The 24003-nt window shown below is 27.4% G+C and overlaps 2 protein-coding genes, 1 long non-coding RNA gene and 1 other non-coding gene across 4 annotated transcripts; 1 reads left to right on the top strand and 3 right to left on the bottom strand.

Annotated features, from left to right (window-relative positions):
- Positions 1–37: 37 nt before the first annotated feature.
- LOC132951083 (uncharacterized) lies at positions 38–5164 on the bottom strand. The gene is made up of 2 exons (XR_009665301.1): positions 4991–5164; positions 38–347 (listed from the first exon to the last, which is right to left on the bottom strand). It is a non-coding gene; the product is annotated as an uncharacterized LOC132951083 (long non-coding RNA).
- Positions 5165–5300: 136 nt separating this feature from the next.
- On the bottom strand, positions 5301–10311 carry LOC132936544 (saccharopine dehydrogenase-like oxidoreductase). The gene is made up of 10 exons (XM_061003285.1): positions 10086–10311; positions 9238–9509; positions 8673–8863; positions 8303–8432; positions 8178–8239; positions 7657–7787; positions 6732–6984; positions 6254–6436; positions 6065–6159; positions 5301–6002 (listed from the first exon to the last, which is right to left on the bottom strand). The coding sequence occupies exons 2-10, from the start codon at positions 9479–9481 to the stop codon at positions 5873–5875; spliced, it is 1419 nt and encodes a 472-aa protein (XP_060859268.1). The 5' UTR covers positions 9482–9509; positions 10086–10311; the 3' UTR covers positions 5301–5872.
- Positions 10312–17042: 6731 nt separating this feature from the next.
- On the top strand, positions 17043–20236 carry LOC132939863 (uncharacterized). The gene is made up of 6 exons (XM_061007269.1): positions 17043–17173; positions 17384–17571; positions 17646–17809; positions 18532–18721; positions 19236–19450; positions 20063–20236. Exons 1-6 carry the CDS (start codon positions 17136–17138, stop codon positions 20234–20236), a joined length of 969 nt encoding a protein of 322 aa, XP_060863252.1. The 5' UTR covers positions 17043–17135.
- A 1519-nt stretch (positions 20237–21755) lies between these two features.
- LOC132937659 (U5 spliceosomal RNA) lies at positions 21756–21879 on the bottom strand. Its single transcript, XR_009663761.1, has one exon. It is a non-coding gene; the product is annotated as a U5 spliceosomal RNA (small nuclear RNA).
- Positions 21880–24003: the final 2124 nt, after the last annotated feature.

Below are 24003 nucleotides of genomic sequence, written 5' to 3'. Positions count from 1 at the left end.
AATCATAATAAATTTGGATTAAAATGTCAATAATATATAAATAAATTAACCATATAATATATAATATTATTATTTCATAAAAGTTTTCTTAAATTTAACTAATTGAAGTACCAACCAATATATTTTGTTTTTAATGTATCCACTTTAATTTCATTAACATTTAATCGTTCACATAAGGTTTTTAATATTTTTCCAACGGTTTTCGATTTGAATATTTTGTTTTGGATTTAGACTTTCCGTCACTCTCCTCCGTCTCCCGTCTTTTGCAGAGCAAGTTTGGCACGGTCGGTTGAAAATTCATTTTTTTTTTTTAATTTATGTCCAAATTGATCGATATTTTCGTCCAACTAAATAACATAATATGATAGAAATACACATTATTACAATTTAACACATCCATTTCAGTGCCCACTCAAGTTACTCAACACATATAATTACCCGGATACTTGCCACCTTATTAAATTTATGTCATTTGCAAACGCAGTGATATCGTATAGAAAAACGAGAAAGCAGATGCTTTACTTGTTACTTGCACAATAATAATATATTATTTCAACATCGTGCATTATTATAATACATAATATAAGTAGGCAGTAGCCGGAGTAGCTATAATATTATTTTTACCTACCTGTGACTAGTACGAAAACCAAGTAATGAGTTTAGCCAGTTTAGGTACCTTAGAACTGTATAAGTGCCATACTTGGGCTAAATTTGTACTTTAATTTATTATATCTTAATAAATCATAAGCATAAGTTCATAACAAATGGTTATAGAAGGCTGACTTTAGTGCCAAAAGTTTAGTCTTGCTTTAAATATATAAATAAGTATTAGATTTATATAAAATAGAAATACAACATTTAACATTAGGTTTCAATTTTTTTTTTGTTTTAAACATTCTATATATATAGTGTCATTTAGAAAATAGGTGCCTTAATGCCTATAGTGGCTATAGTGGACAGTGTAATAGGTCATTTGTGTAGATAGGTATATTGAAAAATGTAAAATCATTAATCATTAATTGATAAAAACTATTGTGTTTACTGCTGACACAAAAATTTAAAAATATGTAAATTTACGATATGCGGCAGGAGTAGCCAATATATAGGAACTATACAGACAGCAATTAGGATTTCGAAACATTAAGGTTTTTTGTATTAATTCGTACTTTTATAATTTATAAGATATAACATTAATATTACATTTGTATATGTATAATAAAAAAGGTCAACATTGACCCTTATTGTTCTTATACACAAGAAAAATTTTGAACCCAAAAAGTAATAAAAATTACTAATTTTCAAAAAGTAACACAAATCTAAAAGGAACTCGTTTCTTTATAACTACAATTAATTCTATCGTTTTAATTTAATTTAGGGCCGCGTTTAAGGGGAGGGCACAGGCTAAAACTGCCCCGGGCGCCAGTATTTTGGGGGTGCTAAAATGTTGTGGTTGGACATTTGTTCTCTTGTGAATTATTTAAACTTTTAAAGTTTAAATTATTTCAATTACAGTATTAAATAATATTAATTTATTATGCTGTTTGACATTAAAACAACTAATGTATTTATAGCAATATAGCTATCAGCGTTCGAGAATTATTAATATAAGCACATAATTATAGGCTAAGCTCCTATATAGAGGACGCTACACAGAAATTTGTTGTCTCCGTCTTACAAGTGCGTAACATAACCAATTGTACACTCGGTACATTACGTTTAGCTCCGTTAGTTTAAAAATTAGAGCGAATATTGACCTCTTATAAAATTTAAAGGTAAGATTATTATCTAGGGCACTTCGTAGGCTTTTTATTATATTTTAATTTTAAAGAGGATAATGAGTATTTTTAAATTATTAATTGTTTGTACATCTTAAAATACTTTTAACTAGTTGCTACTCTGTAGCACTGTAGCGTACTTTTAATACTTTTCCCAAATTTGTTATGATTCAAATATTCAATGGACTTAAGTTATTTATAATGATACTGCGTATTTTGATATCGCGTGCGGCATGCCTACTACAAAAGTACAATGAATTATTAGTCAACAAACTTGAGTGTTGAGTTACAGCATTAATTGTGAAATCTGTGATTAATAATATTTCTTTCACTACAACTCAGTACTAGGTTTTATTAATTATTTATTAATTATTATATATTTGTTTATTATTTTATAGTATTTTAACTATGACGGCCAAAAAAAGTGGATATCAAAATCGTAAACAAACTTTGTTAAAAGACAAAAAAACAACTTAATGTTATAAACAAATTCAGAAAAATTCAAGACATGTTTCAAAAAATATAATATTAATTTGCGTAGCTTATATAGTTTTATTAAATTAATTTTTATTTTATTCATATTAATATTAGGGTATACGACGGTCTTTAAGTGGTATAAGATTTAAACAGTTTAAAACGCTGTCATATGAACAGTGGCCAGTTGGAAAGTCTATGGACATTACATTTGAACGACATGAATCGTAAAAAGTTATTTTGAATCGATTCGAACAAACTGTTTTGTTTTTATGTATTATTTAAGTATTTAACCAGGCTAACGGGCAGTATTCTAAATTAGAACGAACTAGAGAACAATAAAGTATTTTCATAGGAAGATGGTTTGAAAAAGTACCACAAGTATCTACAATAATAAATCCTAAATTATTTCTTATATTTTCTTATTATTTCTGAGTGTGTGAAGAAATTATTATCAAAAATTATTCCTAGGTATTTAAAGTCTGAAACGATTTTTGACTGAGAATAAAATAGGTACCTACGACATAATATTGAAATTGAATTGGATTTTTTATTAATTAATACCGCATGAACTTTATAATTTCTTAATATTTAAATATATAAATATATAGGAAATTTTAATTGCACCATACTTGTAAATTATCAATATTGGCTTGTAAGTTAAACTCGTTTTGTGTCGTTTTTGTGATATATTTTTCTATAGTTTAGCGTCATCATCGTAGAGAAGAATTTTGGAGCTCATATTATTATAGTTGGCCAATCGTTGATAAATGTATTAAATATTAAAAAGGTGGATAAGTGGATGTCGCTCTGCTGTACAGTAGGTTACAAGTGGGTCACTGTAATGGATGGTGTTAAATTTGAATTCAATGATATAATATCATTGTATAAGAAAAACGATTCTGAGCGAAAACGGTCAGTCAGCCTATGATATTACCAAGTATATTTGATGATATTATTGTGAATAAAGTAATTTATATATAACGTATTTACGTGGAGCTTTGTTTTAAATTTTCAATCCTTAGCCATAAAAGTTCAACATTTTATACATTTTTAACCACAAAATAATTAATAAATTATAAATTTAATAAATGTTGTCAAAATTTGAACTTTAAATGCTTATAAAAAAAAATTGTGCATATGTATTTTTAATATTTTTTAACTACTATTAGAATGATATATCAGGAGCCTTATATTAAATTTTCACGCTTTTTTACCCAGCAAATAAAATTTTATTGATATTTATAGAAAAAAAACTAAAAAAATTTAAAACTGACAACGTCCGTAAACAGCTCAAAAAGAGTCAAAATATTTTCAACATTTTATGGTGTATGGAAAATTCTAATATAAACATTCAGTGAAATTTTCTACAAGTATCTACAGTCATTCGTTTTTTAATTACAATAAAATAAGAAAATTATTACATGAGAAATCGAGTAAATATCAAATGTTGTAAAAATATAAATTTCAGACGCTCATAAAAATGTAATTTAAGTTTCTTCTAGACATTTTTTTTTTGATAGAGGTAGACTAAAGAAGTAACCGTACTAAAATCCGATGAATAAAAAAAAAAAAATTTAACACTTTTTAAATTAGCTTGTCTTTTTCCCAGAGGTCTAATCTACGCACAAACATTCATTTTTATCTATACTAATAAATGCGTTTGTTTGTATGTTCGGGATAACTCCGAAACTACTAAACCGATTTCGAAAATTCTTTCGCAATACAAAGCCACATTCTTTGTGAGTGTCATAGGCTAATTTAAAAAGGGAATTTATCACCCCCAGTAGGTGCTCAAACAGGAATTTTGAGATTTACGATAGAAATGTTTGTTTTTTAATGGTTGCCATGGGTTATATCTATATATATAAAAATAAGTGTACATTTTGAATACATTTTATAACTCAAGATCCACCAAACTGATTTCGATAAAAATTTCAGGGCGTATTAAGATTGATATGTAGATAGTTTCTGTGAAGTTAGTACGCTGTGCGATAAGTGGTTACGGAGTTATGGCCGTAGGTACATGACATTTTGACTGAATGTTTATATTAGCATTTTATATACACCATAACATTTTCCAAATATTTTGACTTATTTTGAGCCATTTACGGACATTTTCAGGTTTTTTTTGTTGGGTAAAAAAGCTTGAAAATTTAATACAAGGCTCCTGATATATTGTTACTATAGCAGTTGAAAAATATTGAAAATACATAGGCACAATTTTTTTTTATATGCATTTAAAGTTAAAAAAGGGGGCAAGTAGGTGTAGCTCTGCTGTACAGTGGGAAATGGATGGTGTTAAATTTGAATCCAATGATATAATATCATTGTATAAGAAAAACGATTCTGACCGAAGATGGTCAGACAGCCTATGATAATACTAAGTACCCATATTTGATGATATTATTATGAATAAAGTAATTTATAAATTGTTTGTACATCTTAAAATACTTATAACTCGCTTTAAAATCAAAATACAATAAAAAGACAATGAGATTGCCCAGATAATAATCATATCATTTTATTAGAGGTCAATTCACTCTAATTTTTAACCTAACGGAACTACACGTGTTCCACTGAGCATACAATTTACTATGTTACACACTTATAAGACGGAGACAACCAATGTCGGTATAACGTCCTCTTAATGTTATACATTTTTGAAATAATATGAAAGCCAACTTTTATTATAGTGATTGTTACAAGATAACAGCATTTCTTGTGTTAATAAAAATTACCTTAATAATAGGTAGTTTATTTTGTTGCAGTAGCATGTTTGTGTGTTATTTCCTTAATATTTGCAGTAGAAAGCTTGACTAATGTTGTCCCTTAACTAATTAAAGCGTATGACTTGCATAAAGTTTTCGAATATTAAAAACCTAATAATTTTTATTGTAAACTTTAAGAAGGTAACCAAGTCTCACTCAAAATCACACAATCAACAAATCATATGTTTTTTCATGACCAATCAAATTGACATGATATACCTGAATTTCCCTATATTTAAATATTTTGGACCAGTTTTATTAGCACACTGACAAAAAACAATTTTGGTATAAATTACATTTTAATCTAATCGAAAATAATATACATATATTAGATATCCATAAATTAAAGTATACAATTATAATATAAGCAACTCAACGATAGATCAGTACTTGGCAAGTAATTATAATAATTGAATGATTACATTTTTAACGGTAATTTAGTAATTTAGTTTTATTCATAAAATATATCAGTTATTAAGACTATTATACATTTGTACATATTTTAATAATTTAGTGAAGCAGTTTGTATAATATGTAGTTTTGAAACAAGACAACAATCAATAATGATACTTATACAGTTCTTCATGAATCCACTGCTACCTGTATATTATCTTTTAAACAGCTGGTACATGATATAAAATACACAGTGATTATGAACATATAGTAACTAGAACCAAATTGTATTCATAGTTACTTCTTAGACAAATTAGTTACTTAAAACTTAAAAGGTGAAAATTCAAACATATAAATTAGATAAAATTAAATTATAACAACATAAAGAGAACTATAATAGAATACATTTTTAAAAAATCTATAAAAATATTATGAAAAACTAAGTAGTTGACAATAGATTTAAATTGATTTTGATTGTTGTCTGTAAGTAACCAAGTCAGACTCAATTTCAAAAGCAGCAGCATCATGGTCCATTAAACGATTCACAAATTGAGTATTACGGAATGCAGCAGCTGGTGTTAAAACACCTCTATACAACATAATATTTTAATAATATTTTAAACTATATTATTTTTAAACAAAATGTTATACCCTTTAGGAATATTAATTTGATCTTTTATTATAGTTATTGCTCCCAAGATAACAGCTTTACTAGTAAATCCATAACCTGGGTTTTTAGCTTTGACCTATAAATATGAAAAAATTTCAAAGACAGGTATAATTAACATTGCTATATAATATATCCCATAAAATACACACTATTATTATTAAAAAATTTACCTTAACAATAGTTTTTCTTGTGGTAGTATTATCTTTATGTGTTATTTTCTTAAGAATAGCAGAAGGAGGCTTGACACATGTTGTCCCGTGACCAATTAAAGTTAACGACATACGTGAATTTTCCAATATTTTTTCATTTGGACCAGTTTTTGTTGCAATCCCAAATGAAAACAATTTTGGAAACTACAATTTAGTATAAATTACAATCATTAGTTTTAAAAAATACTACTATTTAGAATCAGAGCGGCCTCAAGATCGTGGTCAGAGAAATTGTATGAGCACCCATTTTTAAAAAAAATATATTATAAATTAATAATAGATACATTTTTTTTAACAACAGCTAATAATATACTATTACATAATTATGTGTTAAAACATAAAGACATAATAATTTAAGTATTTATAGACCCTCAAAAATATACTGGGCTCACATAATAACCTTAAGACAGCTCTGCTAATAATGATTGGATTATCCTACCCGAACAAGGAGAATTCTAATAGGTTCAAATGTGGCCATGATCGACAGTAATACAAATACGAATAAACCAAGAACGGCAGATATTAAACTACCAAAAACCATATAGTTTCGAACAGTAAAATTATAAGGTAAATTGTCTATAGTTTTAGCATGATGTATTGATCTAGCAACAACAGCTTGATCTGGTTCTGGAAAAGCCAAACACCATTCTTTAGTGTCACATTGCATGCTGATTTGTTGTCTATGCAATATCCTAAAATTTAAAATCTATTAGTTTTAAAATTCAATAAGTTTAAATTAATTATTCAATAATTATTTTCATGTAAAGATAACAAATAATTTTTACAACTGAGACAAGGCTATTTGGTCTATTTTGAATGACTATTCCTTAAAAATATTTTATATTAACCACGATGACGAATGGTTTCTTTAAGAGGACGTAATACCTGTGTGATGGTATAGAAATCTATTTAACTATAATTTTTAGTATAAAAGTTGTATAGTGAATTGATCTATTATCAAATTAAATGGTAAGAATATAATCTAGGGCCCCGCTAATTTTTATTTGTAATTCAAGTTTAATTTAAGTTAAAATTGTTTAAGATTCTTGAAATTGTTACTTTATTATGAATACAAAATTTGCTATGTTAGTGTGTTGGTAACACTGACACAATACATGCGGAGTAACTTGTAATTATTTGTAAACACAATGTAATGCAAATATTATAATAATATGTAAGATAATAGTTTTGTTAAAATGTTTTATACATTATATTTAAAATGTAAAAATAATTTTTATTTTTATATTTTTTGATGTATGAAGAACTATATGTATAAAACTATACTGGAACTCAGCAAAAAAAAACATTTTTATAATTTAATGATGAAGTATTAAAACACCTATATGTTGTAAAATAATACATACTTGGAAACATTTGGTTTTACTCTTGTTAATCCCATTAACTCATCTAACAGCTTTCGGTAGTATAAGCGTTGTTTTTTAGTAGCCAAATGCAATACAGCACTTATCCAAGTACCGTCATGTATAAGTGCACTCTAAAATACAATCGCAGCTTATTAGAGTTTAGAATCAAAAATTCCAATATAATATATTATGCTTTTTCTTGTAAAAATGTTAATATAATATAATATATTAGATACTAGTAACCAATATTTTTAATTTCAAAAATACAAATGTAGGTATGCAATCTTAGTAAATTAATTGAGGTAATGAAACTGAAAGTCAGATTTTATGTAATGAGATCAACTTTAAAACATAAGGAAAAACAATATTATTATTTATCAATCATTAGGTATTACAAAACATATTAATATTGGTTAATAAATAATGTATCATTAATATCTAAATGATGATATCAACATTGTATCATAAAAAAAAAACAATTTCTTCTACTTTTAATAATATAAAAAAAATGTATTACTCACGTTAGTTAATACAAATGAACTGCTGTACAGTTGCATGTACATGTCAACATTTTCCAATTCTCCTAAAAATAAAACATAAATTATTCAAGCAACTATATAATGTTGTCTATAAACTGCAAATATACCATTAAAATGTTTGTATAAAAATTCTACCCCAAGGTCAGCAGGTACACTCTCCATACCAAGTGCACTAACAATTATTGAATTGTTTTCTTCAGCTTGTCTATTATACATATATGCCATTTTCTCCATAAACTATAATTACAAGTATGTTATATAGCTGAATACAAATAATTAACAAATATCAAAATAATAATGTATTCTGATCAATTTGCTAATTTTCAATCACAATAATATTATAAAAACACAATAAACCTAATTCTATAAATATTTAACATGCTTTTAAAAATACATTTAAAATGTTTGTAGATTCTTTAGAATCCCAACATAAAAAAAAAACAATTTATCTAAATTTGAACAACCTATATCACTTACTAATGATTCACCAGTTACATCTACATAATGAGTAGATGTCAAAACACAAGATTTGACTACAACTTCTCCATATATATAGTATGGTCCAGTACAATTTATAACCACAGAAGTTGTTTGAGCCATTCTCATTACAGTTTTAATATCTTGTACATCGGCATAAATAATATCAATTTTTTTATCTTCATACCCATCTATATAATATTTGATACATACATTAAAAATTGCTAAACACAAGTAATAATACCTATGGTTATTTCTAGACCATAATTTTCATCATTAATGTTTCTTCAAACAATAAATTATTTTATATAAACTAAAAAAATAGGAAATACAATTAAATTTTAACCTCTGAGATATTACAAATTTAAAATAACCTTATTACTGAAGACAGTGCTTAACATCATTTATAGAAACGAAAAACACCATTGTTGTTGTAAAAGTTAAGGATTCAAACATATACACAATGGTTTTTAACGTTCCTTAAAAAATGAAAGCTGTTTATTTGTAGATCCTAAATTGAATAATTATTTTACAGTAATTGTTATAGTGAAATAAGGAAACTTACCAAGAGTTTTATACATTTTATCTAATACGTTTTGTAATTTATCAGTGTTACGTCCAGCAATAGCCCAAGTTAAATTGTATGTTTGAGAGAAGTGACCCATTTCCGTAACGACAAATTGTCCAGTGAATCCTGAAGCACCAAAAACGATTATATCGTATTTGCGTTTTGATTTTATATTAGTGATTTGTTCATTGGACGGATTGTGTTCAGTAGTGGTTTCTTGGTCGAGTATTTTACTTTCCATTTTTGCTACTTAGTCTGATGCTGGAAACCTGGTACAACATAAGATTGATGGTATTATAAACAGATAGTTCTAGTAATTGTTAAATATAAAGGTATTATTATACCGCTATAATTTTCCGTGTCAACCATGTGATTAACAAGTTACCATAATATACCAAATAGTTGAAAATATTCAACTATTTCACTGTGTGTCTGTGTGGCTAAGTTGTTATTAATGAGTAATGATCAGTGAGAAAGTCTTACCCAAACAATATTATTATTTAATTTGATGAATAACAAGAAAATTCTGAACATGGAACACAGTGGTCAGTGTTAGTGGGTAGTACCATAGGACAAATCACAGTATCACACCGAACCACAACAATCATGCAGGCGGGGGTGGGAGTGACAAATTACATCACACACGGTTAGCACGGCCCCAAAAAATTAAATAATATATTTGTGTTGACGGAATACATGGTATGCGTTTCGCAGTTTTAGTCTTGAATAACTTATAGATCTCCTAACGTGACTATTTTAGTCACCCATAGAGATAGAATGCTCTTGACGAACCGTGTATCGTACCTAGCACAACAACCTATTAAATGCCATGATGTGGTACTCACCTCGAACGTTGTAAGACGGTGAGTTTGAAAAACGACAATTACAGAAGTAGCGTCTGTGTTGATCCAAAACCTCAAAGGAAACCAACCGGTCGGAATCAAAATATCAATTACGAGCCGGAAATCGGCACGTTGAAAAATAACAAAAAAACGACAAGTTGTTGTTGAGTAGTGTGTAATGCGCGTGTGTTTGACGGCGATGATGCTTGTCGGCGTCCCCCTTCCCGCTCCACAAGTCAAAATTCCAATGATACAGCATAAAATATAATGATAATAACCAACATATATTCTGTTATCATATACTATAAATGATAATACGAGAATTTTTTTCCGTACATAATATGTAGTTTAGCATGCTGAAAATGATGGTGTAGTCAGGATTTGGCAGTCAGACTTATGGTTTTAAAGTTTTAGCTACTTGTAGTCTGGGATCCACCCAAGGTGGTTTCACACAACAAGCCGATGGATGATGTTTTCGATTTTTATCGTCCGAGCGTGCGAGGGCCGTATATCATTTGCGCATTGTCTGTTTACCTGTGCCAAAATATTGTTTATCGTTTGCGCATCAACATGTTGAACAATATAGAAGGGTATAAAAAGAAATTGAAAATTGAAAATTCAACGATTGTCATATATCAAATGTAATAAATATATGCAAACAATTCATCAACATTTTTTTTTGTTTTTAATTTTTTTTATTAGTTTTATAAAATTTAGAGTATAGTTTTTAACGTTCAGGAGCCCGTTGTAAATGATAAATACCACTAGAAATTTAGAAAACCACTTGCGATTGTTGATATACACCTTTTTTCAGTTCTATTATTAAATAGGTATATGCTTTTAATAATTTTGCTTTGACTCCAAAGCCCACCTAAGCCCTAAGGTGGTTTTACATAACAACTCAATAGTTGTTTTTAATTGTCCGAACGAGCGCAGTGAGCAAATGAACTCGCCGGTTGTATATAAAATAACTATACATTTAAAGTATAGCTATAACTTATTAAATTTAAGTTCGACTTCCAAATCCTGACTTCACCGTCGTTTTCAGCATGCTTAACTACATAGGAACGTTAAAAAAATCAACATTCGTTATACGCGCTGCGCGCGGCAGTAAAATGCAGTGTTGTACTGTTTTTTTTGCGCCATCATTCTTAACTTGTTGAATGTTGAAACACGTAGGTTTCAAAAAAAAAAAAATTAGGTGGGTAAGTGGATGTCGCTCTGCTGTACAGTAGGTTATAAGTGGGTAACTATATAATGGATGGTATTAAATTTGAATTAAATGATATAATATCATGAATACGAAAAACGATTCTGAGCGGTGATGGTTTATTAGTGTGGTTATTTTATATTCTATTTATGTTGTTATAACTTATTATTAATACGGTATAGCCGGTAGGTTGAATAAATATTAAAAAATTACAACAAAATAACTAAAATCGTTATTTTTAGTTATTTAATATGTAATTTCCTCGAAATTTGAACATAATATAACAATATTTTTTAGAATTTTTGTTTACAGTATAATCTACTTGCGTAGAACCAAGTTGTAAGTTTTCAATATTTAGCTATAAAAGTTAAACATTTTATAAATTTTTACTTACAAATCACTTTAGATTCTGAGCGAAGCGATGAATGTATAGATTTTACAATAATGTGCGTTCTTTTTTCATTTTTATTTTTTTTTTTTGTGTCTTTCATTACCTTTTAGAATAGTAAAAGTGCTTGGAATTTCTTCAACAGTAACTTTTCTGATAGAAAAGTGAATCTAGTTGGGACTTTGGGGCGTCAAAACTAATATTCTCAGTAGTTTTCAAAAGCGACGTGAAAAACAAAAGAAAAATTAAAGAAAAACAGGAATTTTTACGCAAAATCTGTTTTTGAGAAAATTGATTTTGGTTTTTGATGCAACTCTAAAACAAATGACCGTACATGAAATTTTGACTGAATGTTTATATTAGAATTTTCTATACACCATAACATTTTCCAAATATTTTGTATATTTTATATACATTTGTTAATATTTGAACTTTAAATGCTTATAAAAAAATAGAGCCATCTATTAAATTTTCAAGCTTTTCAAACCAACAAATAAAATTTTATTGATATTTATAGAAAAAAAGATGGGTAAAAAGATGTCGCTCTGTTGTACAGTAGGTTACAAGTGGGTCACTGTAATGGATGGTGTTAAATTTGAATTCAATGATACAATATCATTGTATAAGAAAAACGATTCTGAGCGAAAACGGTCAGTCAGCCTATGATTTTACCAAGTATATTTGATGATATTATAGTGAATAAAGTAATTTATAAATAACGTATTTACGTGGAGCCTTGTTTTCAATTTTCAATCCTTAGCTATAAAAGTTGAAAATTTTATAAATTTTCAACAACAAAATAATTATTAAATTATAAGGTTGATAAATTTTGTCAAAATTTGAACTTTAAATGCTTATAAAAAAAAATTGTGCATATGTAATTTTGATATTTTTCAACTGCTATTAGAACGATATTTTAGGAGCCTTATATTAAATTTTCATGCTTTTTTACCCTACATATAAAATTTTATTGATATTTATAGAATAAAAAACTAAAAAAAATGGAAACTGAAAATGTCCGTAAACAGCTCAAAATAAGTCAAAATATTTGGAAAATGTCATAGTGTATAGAAAATGCTAATATAAATATTCAGTCAAAATTTCATACACCTACGGTCATTTGTTTTAGAGTTACACCAAAAACCAAAATCGATTTTCTCGATAACAGATTTTGCGTAAAAATTCCCGTTTTTCCTTAATTTTTCTTTTGTTTTTCATGTCGCTTTTGACAACTACTGGGAAATTTTTACTTTTATCCCCCAAAGTACCAACTGGATACACTTTCCTATCAGAAAAGTTACTGTTGAAGCTCAAAATAAGTCAAAATATTTTGATAATTTTCTATGTACTGTAAAGTCTAATATAAACATTCAGTGAAAATATCATGTGTTTACGATTACTTGTTTTAGAGTTACACCATAAGCCAAAATCGATTTTGTCGAAAATCGATTTTCCATAAAAAATTCCAGTTTTCCGGGTGCTTTTGAAAATTATTGGAAATTTTAGATTTTGACCTCCCAAAAGTACCAACTATCCCATGCACTTTCCCATCGAGATACTAAAGTTGAAAATCGAAGCATTAGTTCGACTACTAATCGTGACATCGTGTAGGTACATAAACAAAAAAAAATTAAAAATAATATTAAAAATAAAAATAAAGAAACACTTATCATTGTAAAACCAATATATTCATCGCTCTGCTCAAATCTATAATTTAAAAATTATGGGTAACCAAAGTGCATTTGTTCCAAAATGTAACTAAATATAATAATATAATTTCACTATAATTATTAATATTCCATCTATTAATTATTTCTTATGACTCTAGGAAAACCAATGTTAAATAAACAAATAAATTGTAGTTTTAATAAAAAAGTTGGTATAGGAAACTAGAACAAGAACTAACATAAAAACATAAAGTTAAAAGCATATTTTAATGTTTTTTTTTTTATTTAAAAAAACTATTATTGCAGTACTTATAAACTATTGGTGAAAGAGATATTTTAAACTAAAATGTTAAAGGTTGTTAGGATTCTGGATGAACAGGTACACTTGTTTAAACGGTAAAATTGTTAATTACGATAAATTAGCAGTAACGTCACAAGAGTTTAAACTGAAAAAAGTTCACATGAAAATAAAATATGGTGAAAAAAATGTATTATAAAAATCGATAAATTGCCGTAGAATACAGAACGTACAATTACCGATATATGACATTTCTAATGAATGTTTACATTAGAATTTTCTATACATTATACGAATTTCAAAATATTTTGACCCATGTTGAGTTATTTATAGCTTTGTAGGCATGTGGAATTTTTGGTTATTATTATTTTTTTTATTAATGTCGATAAAAAAATTTTGAAACAAAAAACAAATTCTCATCGAACAAATAAATATGTGCTACATCAATTTTTAGGTTTTTGTTACCATGCTATAACAGTTTTGATCAAAATGAATACCGATTTGTAACATGGGACATACGGTCCGGGTATAAGTCAATAGCCGGTTCAGGAACCGTTTTAATGTGCAACTCTAACTATTGTTCATTTGTCAGACTAGAGGCTGTGTTACAACCGTGCGAGAGTGCATAAAATTACAAAGCCGTAATCGTGTATGAGTGTTGCAAAAATACCATGCACATACGTCATACTTTGAGAAATTTAACAAAAAACATAAAAATACACAAACCACCTTCGCGAGATAAAGGTATTGAACCAGGAACCCCTAACAATCTATGCTCTGGAAAACCTAGTTCATACTTACCGGGCCACTATCTTAAATATTCTTCTGCGGTGATGCTATAGACTTTAAATCTTAGAAGTAAATGTGTTTTGCCCGAGAAGTCACGAGGATTGTGGCCGAACAGTCATTAGGTTTGGCTGATAAGTCACCAACATGAATACTGATTTTTAACATGGAACGCACTTTCCGTATAGAACTCAATCGTTGGTTCAGGAACCGTTTAAGTGAGCAACTATAACTGTTGTTTATCTGTCAGAATAGAGTCAGCGTTGCAACCGTGCAAGAGGGAAAAAGATACAGTGCTGTTACTGAGTATGAATATTGAAAAATACCATGCACATACCATGACAAGAATTGACAAAATACTTAAAAATACGCAAACTACTTTTGCGTATATCTATATATATCAATAAAATTTTATTTGTTGGTTAAAAAAGCTTGAAAATTTAATAGAAGGCTCCTAGGTTATTGTTTCATATGCAGATGAAAAAAATTAAAAATCCTTAGTCACAGTTTTTATTTATAAGCATTTAAAGTTCAAATCTTGACAAAATACGGAAAAATCACGAAAATTAGCAAATTATTTTGGGTTTAGAATTCATAAACATTTTTCATTTTAAATCTAAGATTTGTATATGTAATACAAAATTATCCATAAGTTTTTCTACCTTTGTTAAAAAAAAAAATGTCTACAAGAAAATCATATTAAATTTTTATGAGCGTTTAAAATTCATATTTTTACAACATTTAATATTCACTCGGTATCTCATGATAATCACACAATTTTCTTATTTTATTGTAATTAAAAAAATGAATGACTGTAGATACTTGAAAATTTCACTAAATATATTAGCATTTTCTATACACGATAAAATTTTGAAAATAATTTGACTCTTTTTGAGCTGTTTACGGACATTGTCAGTTTCCATTTTTTTTAGTTTTTTTTTCTATAAATATCAATAAAATTGTATTTGTTGGGTAAAAAAGCGTGAAAATTTAATATAAGGCTCCTGATATATCGTTCTAATAGCAGTTGAAAAATATTAAAAATACATAAGCACAATTTTTTTTTATAAGCATTTTAAGTTCAAATGTTGACAACATTTATCAAATTTATAATTTATAATTTATTAATTATTTTGAAGTTAAAAATGTATAAAATGTTCAACTTTTATAGCTAAGGATTGAAAATTGAAAACAAGGCTCCACGTAAATACGTTATTTATAAATTACTTTATTCACTATAATATCATCAAATATACTTGGTAATATCATAGGCTGACTGACCGTTTTCGCTCAGAATCGTTTTTCTTATACAATGATATTATATCATTGAATTAAAATTTAACACCATCCATTACAGTGACCCACTTGATCCTACTGTACAGCAGAGCGACATCCACTTACCCACCTTTTTTATATTATATCCAAGTAATTTGGAGTTACAGGAAATGTATTTTTATATTTTATGTAGCGCATAGCTTTTTTTAACTAGTTTATCACTAGTTTATTTTAAAATTTTAATTGTAATATTCAGCGTTAAATGTTAAAACAGTATATAGTATACACCAATATATTATTATAATGAGTGGATCAAACATACCTATCCATAATAATGTACCACAGTTAAGAGGCCTCGCTACTGCAGTCAATTTTAGCTCAAAGGACCTTAAGTTTTAACAAAATTACGTTGTCCGATTTTTATTCTGAAAAACCCGAACTTGCCATAAAATTGTATATAGATCGTACGGTACTTTGTAAAAATCAAAACTTATATTATTGTAAACTGTAATTGTTTAAAAATTGCCTAAAGGTTACCCCTTAAATAAGAGCTGTAGTACAGAATATAACAATCGCCGTAACGAGACCCCTTAACGAAATTAATAATAATGTCATTAGTGACCAAAATAATTAATGTATTAAAAGACGCGTGGTATTACCGTTCTTTCATCACTTGTATCCTATACTCAAGTTCGACAGACGACGGTTTTTTAGAATAGGTATTTACTATATTATGCATAATCAAGGACAACAATTATAAATAAACATTTTATATTTATTTGAAAAATCCAAATTATCAAAATTCTCGAGTGGTGCATTTTCATCACCTGGTTCCCGCTCCAGGCGTGGCTGGTGACCAGTGATAATGCTTATTCAAAATTCAAATTCGGACCCAGATAATTTTTTTTATTTTATTAACCATATCCTATGGTTCGAATTACAAAATTGACACTATTATTAGGCATTGACTACTAACATTATTCAATCATAAATTTTAATATTATAATAGGAATACATATTCATATGTTTTTAAAGTAGGTTGTATTCAAATCTTATTTTACTATTCAATTTAAATGTTATATAAAAATAAAAATTATTAGTATAGTGATTGAGTAGTAAGAATTTTAGACAATTGTATCATAAATATTGGTAATACTTAATAAAATAAATAGTGTCCCTCTTTTGGACATGAAAATTTAGATCACACTTAGTTTACTTAGTAGTGAGGTATATATTTTACATGGTATGGATGTGTGGTGGCAGGGGTTCAACAAACTATAGTATCTAAGAATATATGTTTTGTATGTATTTATGCGTTTTATTTTTATAGTGTAAATATAAATCAGAATGTGAAGAGTTAGAGATATTGTATGCGCTTGACACTGATCAAAATTATGATAAAGGTCATGGGCAAGAGTTGGCTGCCGAAATGGACAAAACGTCCAAAGATAAAAGCAGCTATCCCAGGTTTAAACATAAATTTATATTCTTTATGTATAATATCAAAACATACTAATGTATTTTACTCAGACAAATTTAGATTTATATTGAAATCGTAAACTGTAATAGAAGTAATTGTTAAATAATCTTATACATTCAATGTGCTTGTTCTTAACCTGATATATTATTTTAATTCTTCAAACTAAAATTAAAATTATACGTGTATTATTAATATAGCGGTATGGTTGATCACTTAAGCTTTGAATCCCACAATACATCATTAACTACCACTAATATGATAATGTATACATCTGGAAGAAGTATTCATTTATGTCCACTGAAGAAAACATTGTACATGCTCCCTAAATTGTCTCACATTGATAAGATTGACCCAAAGGATGAAAAGAATAAGTCTTCTCAAAACGGTAAAACAACAATGAAAATATTAATCTTTAAAATTGTATAATCATTTGTACTAAAAGTCATTATTATTATTTAGAGTCTGAAGAGGAAGAAGAAGAAAGTGAACAGATTATGGCAAAATTCAAAGATAGGCCTGGTAAAAAAAGCGAAAAGAAAAAAATGCAAGAGATGGTTAAACAACGAGCTATGGAGCCTTGGATTGATTTAAACTTTGTACCAAATAGACATTACTTTTCCAGAGTAATAACTTATCGCATTGATTCTATTCATATATATATATATATATATATTTAAGTTTTCATGACTTAGGTACATTTAAATCTAGTATTAATTCATTATCAATTGATTTATAATATATTATATTGTTATGTTTAATTTATGGAATCTGGTCACAATTCAGTATTATTAATTACGCTAATCTATGTAAAATATAAGTACTTTGTTCGGCATAGTATACAGTTACTAAATGTATTTTTTTAAATTTCAATACCAATATAAATATGATATTAAAGAATAAGTATATTATTATATTTTATAAGCTATTTATATTAAGTAAAAATGTTATAAAAACAGTATTTTTATTATTCTTTGGTGAATTTATTATTTATTTTATTAAAACTTGCTAGTTATTAGTGTGACATTTTGAAATAATTTATCCACTGTTTTACATATACATAATTTAATTTAATGAGTCTAATATACTTAAAATTGGTTTTCAATAGTTAATTAATAAAATGTAATTATATACATTTTAACTGTGAATGCCCACATAGTATTAATCATTTAAAACTGATACTGTTTATTTGTCTATTTTAAAAAACTCACAATTCAAAATAACTGGTAGTTGCAAAACTGTTTTTTCTGTATTTTTTCAAATTGTATGTAAACTGTCCATCTCTAGTATATTCAAAAACTAGTGTTTATCTAAATTTCACTTATTTTTACCATTAAATTTTTTTCAGGGAGAATTAGATAAGTTTATATTGCCATATTCAAATAGAACTGATCTAAAAGATCCTGATATAACAATAACTAAAGTTGAAAAAGAAGTAATCAATGAAAATATTAATGCGATTAGGTCAAGACAATTATCTAAAAATGAAATAAAATCATATTCTCTTGAGAAAAAAATAAAAATACTTTTATTTAATGGTAAGTTATTATTTGTTATCTAAGATAGCTTTTAACATTTGTATCAAAAGTTAATTTTAGTATTATTATTTCTAAAATGTGGTATAACTATGTATCATGACATGTTTATACTGTATACTAGTTTATACTATAATTAGGGTTGCCAGATGTCCTGATTTGACCAGAATAGTCCCAATTTCGCAAACACATCCCAGACTGTCTTTAATTTTGTTCCAGTTATAAGAGGCTAAGAGATCATAATACTGTATTTCACTCTCCTTTAGTTTATCTTTCGACAAAAGTCTTTGTGATAAATCATAAATTATATTCAAACATCATTAGGTTGTTTTTGTAATAAGTTTAATAAAATAATTTATTTCACCCAGTTTATTTTTATATTTCTCACATTTTGAAAGTAATGTATAACACAAATAACAAATTTGACTTGAATATTAATATAATATTAAAATAACTTTGATTAAATATTGAATATACTAGTATGTGTCATTGAAATTAACATTTGTAATATTTTTAGCAAAAATGATATCTACAAAGATGTTGATGAATTTACTGCATAAATGTGGTGTACCAACTGATGAAAGTGTTACGACAATTTTGACTCATTTAAAAGAAATTGCAGTTTTAGTTTGTGGCAACTGGACCATAAAGAGTGAAGTCTATCCAGATAATACTATATCTTCCCATTTTGGCTTGAGTTTTGAAGTCATGCGCCTTTTAAGAGATTATATTGTAAGATATTATACTAATATTGTATTCATAAGAGTTAAAAATTGTTCTAATATATTCTTTTCAATATGAAAAGAACTAATTAAATATTATAAGGTGATCTATAAAAGTGGTAATTATAATAAGATAATAATTTTACCTTTAAATTTTATAAGAGGTCAATTCACTCTATTTTTAAACTTATAGAGCTACACGTGTTCTGCTGATCATACAATTTGTTATGTTACGCACTTGTAAGAAGGAGACAATAAATGTCGGGGTAACGTCCTCTTAAAAAAAAGAAACTATTATTAGTTGATTTTCCCCTAATGCGTAGATGTAAATTTTAATTTGGCAGTGTCATAGATATTCTATTTTTCTACAAACAACTATATTTTGTGAAATGTAATATTAAGTACTCATGAATATTTTATTATAAATTATAACATTAACAATTCTATCAATTTATGAACAAAAGTATGTTATTTTTTACTGTAAATTTATAAAATATCCTTTAATTTCTTACATTAACTACATAAAATTATAATATAATACTATATATTATATACTATATATTGGTCTACCCCGATTTATTATAACAGTATTTATTTATATATTTATTAATTATTGTTTAAGATTCACTCAATGGATTCTGATCAGATTGTCAATCGTAAAAATATTGGGAAAATATTTAATGCACCACCAGAAGAAGTTAAGGATGTTTTGAATTCTGTTGCAGTACTGGACAAAACCAAAACTTGGAAACTGCTTGTTACTGACAATGATGGATTTTTAGAAACGTATGTATAAATAATTTATCTTAGAATAATCATTTTCAATGGGATGACAAGATAAACATATATTTTGACTAATGTCTCAATTTGAAAGATTGTGTGTAAAAAAGATGATTTTTTAAATTATAATTAAGGGTTATGACGGGGAAAAAAATGATGACTATCAATCTTTCTTTTATAGTAAAAAGAATGTTTATTTTATAAATTTTTAGTCTTATAAGAAGGTGAGCATAGTTATAACCAGAGCTTGGAAGTTTTTTTGATAACCCTTAGAATAACAGAAAAACAGATAACCCTGTTTCAAACTTCCTTGATGTCGTAAACTCATTTTTATTTTTGCTAATTTTGGCATAATATTTACTTTTTTAATGCTATTTTAGGTTTATTATTATATATGAATGGAATCTGTTTACGGACATGTAAAGTCAATATACTGAAGTGTAATGTTTACCGTCATGTTTACGCTGATTACAAACATTAGCTGTTTCCATTTTTTTTTAGTTTTCTATTCTATGAATGTCAATCAAACTTTATTTGATGGGTAAAAAAGCTTGAAAATTTAACACAAGGCTCCTAATATACTGTTACAACAATATTTGAAAAATTTTTAAAATCCAGTCACAAATTTTTTTTATAAGCATTAAAAACGTAAAAAATAACGAAAATGAACAAATTATTTTGAGTTAAAAAATCATAAAAAATATTCTTTTTGAATCTAAGATTTTAAATTGTAATACAAGATTCCTTATAAGGTTACTTACCTTTATCAAAAAAAAAGTCCATAAGAAAGTCAAATTAAATTTTTATGAGAGTTTAAAGTTATTTACTCAATTTCTCAAGTAGCAATTTTCTTATTTTGTTGTAATTCAAAAACAAAGAACTGTAGATGCATGAAAATTTCACTGAATGTTTATTTTAACAATTCCAATACTTGATAACATTTTCAAAATATTTTGACTCTTTTTGAGCTGTTTGAAAACAATTTAGAATTTCAAATTATTAAATTTTTTTTTTTAAATATCAATAAAGTTTTATTTGTTGGGCCAAAAAGCATGAAAATTGAATACAAGGCTCCTGATATATTGATACAATATCAGTTGCAAAATATTAAAAATACATAGGCACAATTTTTTTGCATTTAAAGTTCGAATTTTGACAAAATTTATCAATATGAGAATTTCCAAATCATTTAGTAGTTAACAATTTATAAAATGTTCAATTATTATAGCTAAGAATTAAAAATTTAAATCAAGGTACCGAGTAAATAGGTTATATATAAATTACTTTATTCACAATAAATTATATCATATCAATTTTTGTAATATTATATTTATTTTGAAAAAAAATGGTTCGTCATCAGTTTCTATAATATGCTAACGTTTAGTCTTTTGTATTGTTGTACATTATGTAGTATTGTTGTATATGTATATATTCTGTTTAGCACTATAGTCTAAATGACGTTGTTGTATGAATAGTTTAATATTTAATTATAATATATTAGCAAAAATTTAGTGAATTGGCAATGTAGTATTAGAAGCCCGACCGGAAGGTCAGGCAATTGTAAAAATTACATTTCTAGACTCCTTTGAATGCTCCCCTCCACGGAAATCTTTAGTAAAAGGCGAAAGATTTTTTCGTTTTGAAAGGGAACCGGAGTTAACTTTTTAATGGTGTTCGATTCCCTATATACAATCGGCGAGGAAAAGATGCCGTGCAACGGGCTGGTGTTTTTTAAACACGGTTGTCCAGGTTAGCAAGTCGTGGAGGGGTCTGTGTGCGTCCGGTGAAAACTTTTCACGTCGGCGCAACAGTCGATCGCGAAAACTTAAGGTCACAGCGTGCCCGAAATGCCGGGCTACTCGCGTCGCGTCGTAATTATGTCAACTAATGATTATGCTCGCGAGCGCCATCTATCGACTGTTCTTCAAAACACCGGAGCTTGAACGAATTTTTTTCCAAACCATTATTATGCGTTAAAAAGCATGACGAAATAATTGAATAGGTCTGTTGTTTATTGTTCTCCAACGGTGCCGGCACTTTCAAAGTACAAACAATAGATCTAGTTGATCTTGATAATAACTAATAAGTGTTTATTTTTGGTTCCATAAAATAAATCTCATTTCGACTAAATTTCGATACTATCAGTGTGTATTAACTATCATTATATTATCATATATCTCTTTTTAGTCTATGTACCGCACAGTTCTTTGTATCACACACGAAAACAATTAATTATATGCTGCGTATTGTGCGGAAATAGAAATTCCGGAATTCCAAGATCGGTGGCGGTGCCAGACGCAATTTTATTTACCGTCACCTCCGACGGGTTTTTACACGGGTTGAATAAATCGAGTTCATCATTATATTACGAGCGCTGTTTACTGGAATCATATTAATATCATGTAGGTAACAACTAACAGCCAACAGAATATAATCCTGGGAGTGCATATTTTAATCCACGCGTAGCCTATATTAGATTCTGAGCGGAGCGAGGAATGTAATAGTTTTACAATGATGTTTATTTCTTTTTTATTCTGTAAACACTTTTTCTCCCTCTAAATTTGCTCAACAGTATCAAGTATAGCATCTTTTCTGAAAGGTAGTGTTCTTGAGCTGGTACTTTAGAGAGGAAATTTTTCGATTTTCAAAACGCTACTCGAAATAAAAGCGGTTGAAGGAGAAAAAACGTACGATTTCACGATTGTATAATATTAAATAATTACGGACGACCGCGACGTTTTCTACCAGAAATATTGCTTCAAATGAAAAATGGCAATGATATTTTTTGTTGTATTTTTTGTTCCTTACGGTTTAAAGATCGGAAAATTTTAGCCATTTTTGAGCTACATTTATATTTAAATTTTAGACATTTTAATTTTGGGAATTTTTTTGTTGTAATTCGGTTAAAAACGGTTAAATACATAGTAATACAATATGATCTAAACATTACGATTTTTGATTTTACGAATCATAAAACATTAAATAGGTAGGTGATAAATAAACCACCAGTGAAAAATGTATGCATATACGTTCATTTGTTTTAGAGTTACAACAAAAACCAAAATCGATTTTGTCGAAAAACGATTTTTGCGTAAGGCGAATTTGGCGTAAAAATTTCTCGTTTTCCCTTAATTTTTATGTTGTTTTACTTTTTGAAAACTATTGGGAATTTTAGATCGAAGCTCTTTTACTGCTCCAAACGGTGGTGGCAAGTAGGGGCAATTGCCCCTCTCTAGGCTTTTTCTGGGTTGATTATCATATATTTTTATTGATGATTTTAATGTTCTAAAAAACTTAAAAATGGCCTAACAATTCTTAATAGTGCACTAAATTATTTTTATTTTAAATATTAAAGATATAAATTCTAATATACATTTTAAACTTTTATCTGATTGTAGAAAAGTTTTACAGACAGAACATCGATGAAAATTAACTTTTTTAGATTCTGAGCGAAGCGATGAATGTATTGATTCTACAATGATGTTTGTTTTTTTTTTTTTAGTTATTTTTTTATTTTATTTTTTATTTTTTTTTTTTATTTTTTTTTATATTTGTGTCTGTCATCACCTTTTAGGACAGTAAAAGTGCTTGGATTTTCTTCAATAGTAACTTTTCTGATAGGAAAGTGAATCTAGTTGGTAATTTGGGGGGTCAAAATTTCCCAGTAGTTTTCACAAGCGACGTGAAAAACAAAAGAAAAATTAAGGAAAAACGGGAATTTTTACGCAAAATCTGTTTTTGAGAAAATCGATTTTGGTTTTTGGTGTAACTCTAAAACAAATG

Source organism: Metopolophium dirhodum, chromosome 1 (genome assembly GCF_019925205.1).
Source record: "Metopolophium dirhodum isolate CAU chromosome 1, ASM1992520v1, whole genome shotgun sequence".
Classification (NCBI taxonomy): Eukaryota; Metazoa; Arthropoda; class Insecta; order Hemiptera; family Aphididae; genus Metopolophium; species Metopolophium dirhodum.
This window is presented reverse-complemented; position numbering and strand designations above follow the sequence as displayed.

Excerpts from the sequence above, each read along its gene's own strand:
- LOC132936544 (XM_061003285.1), bottom strand. The coding sequence starts at position 9,481 with ATGGAAAGTAAAATACTCGACCAAGAAACCACTACTGAACACAATCCG. Across the intron at positions 6,437-6,731 it reads TTAGAATTCTCCTTGTTCGG|TTTCCAAAATTGTTTTCATT; the intron begins GTAGGATAATCC and ends ACTAAATTGTAG. Across the intron at positions 6,003-6,064 it reads CAAATTAATATTCCTAAAGG|AGGTGTTTTAACACCAGCTG; the intron begins GTATAACATTTT and ends TATGTTGTATAG.
- LOC132939863 (XM_061007269.1), top strand. The coding sequence starts at position 17,136 with ATGGACAAAACGTCCAAAGATAAAAGCAGCTATCCCAG. Across the intron at positions 18,722-19,235 it reads AAAAATACTTTTATTTAATG|CAAAAATGATATCTACAAAG; the intron begins GTAAGTTATTAT and ends TAATATTTTTAG. Across the intron at positions 19,451-20,062 it reads GCCTTTTAAGAGATTATATT|ATTCACTCAATGGATTCTGA; the intron begins GTAAGATATTAT and ends TTATTGTTTAAG.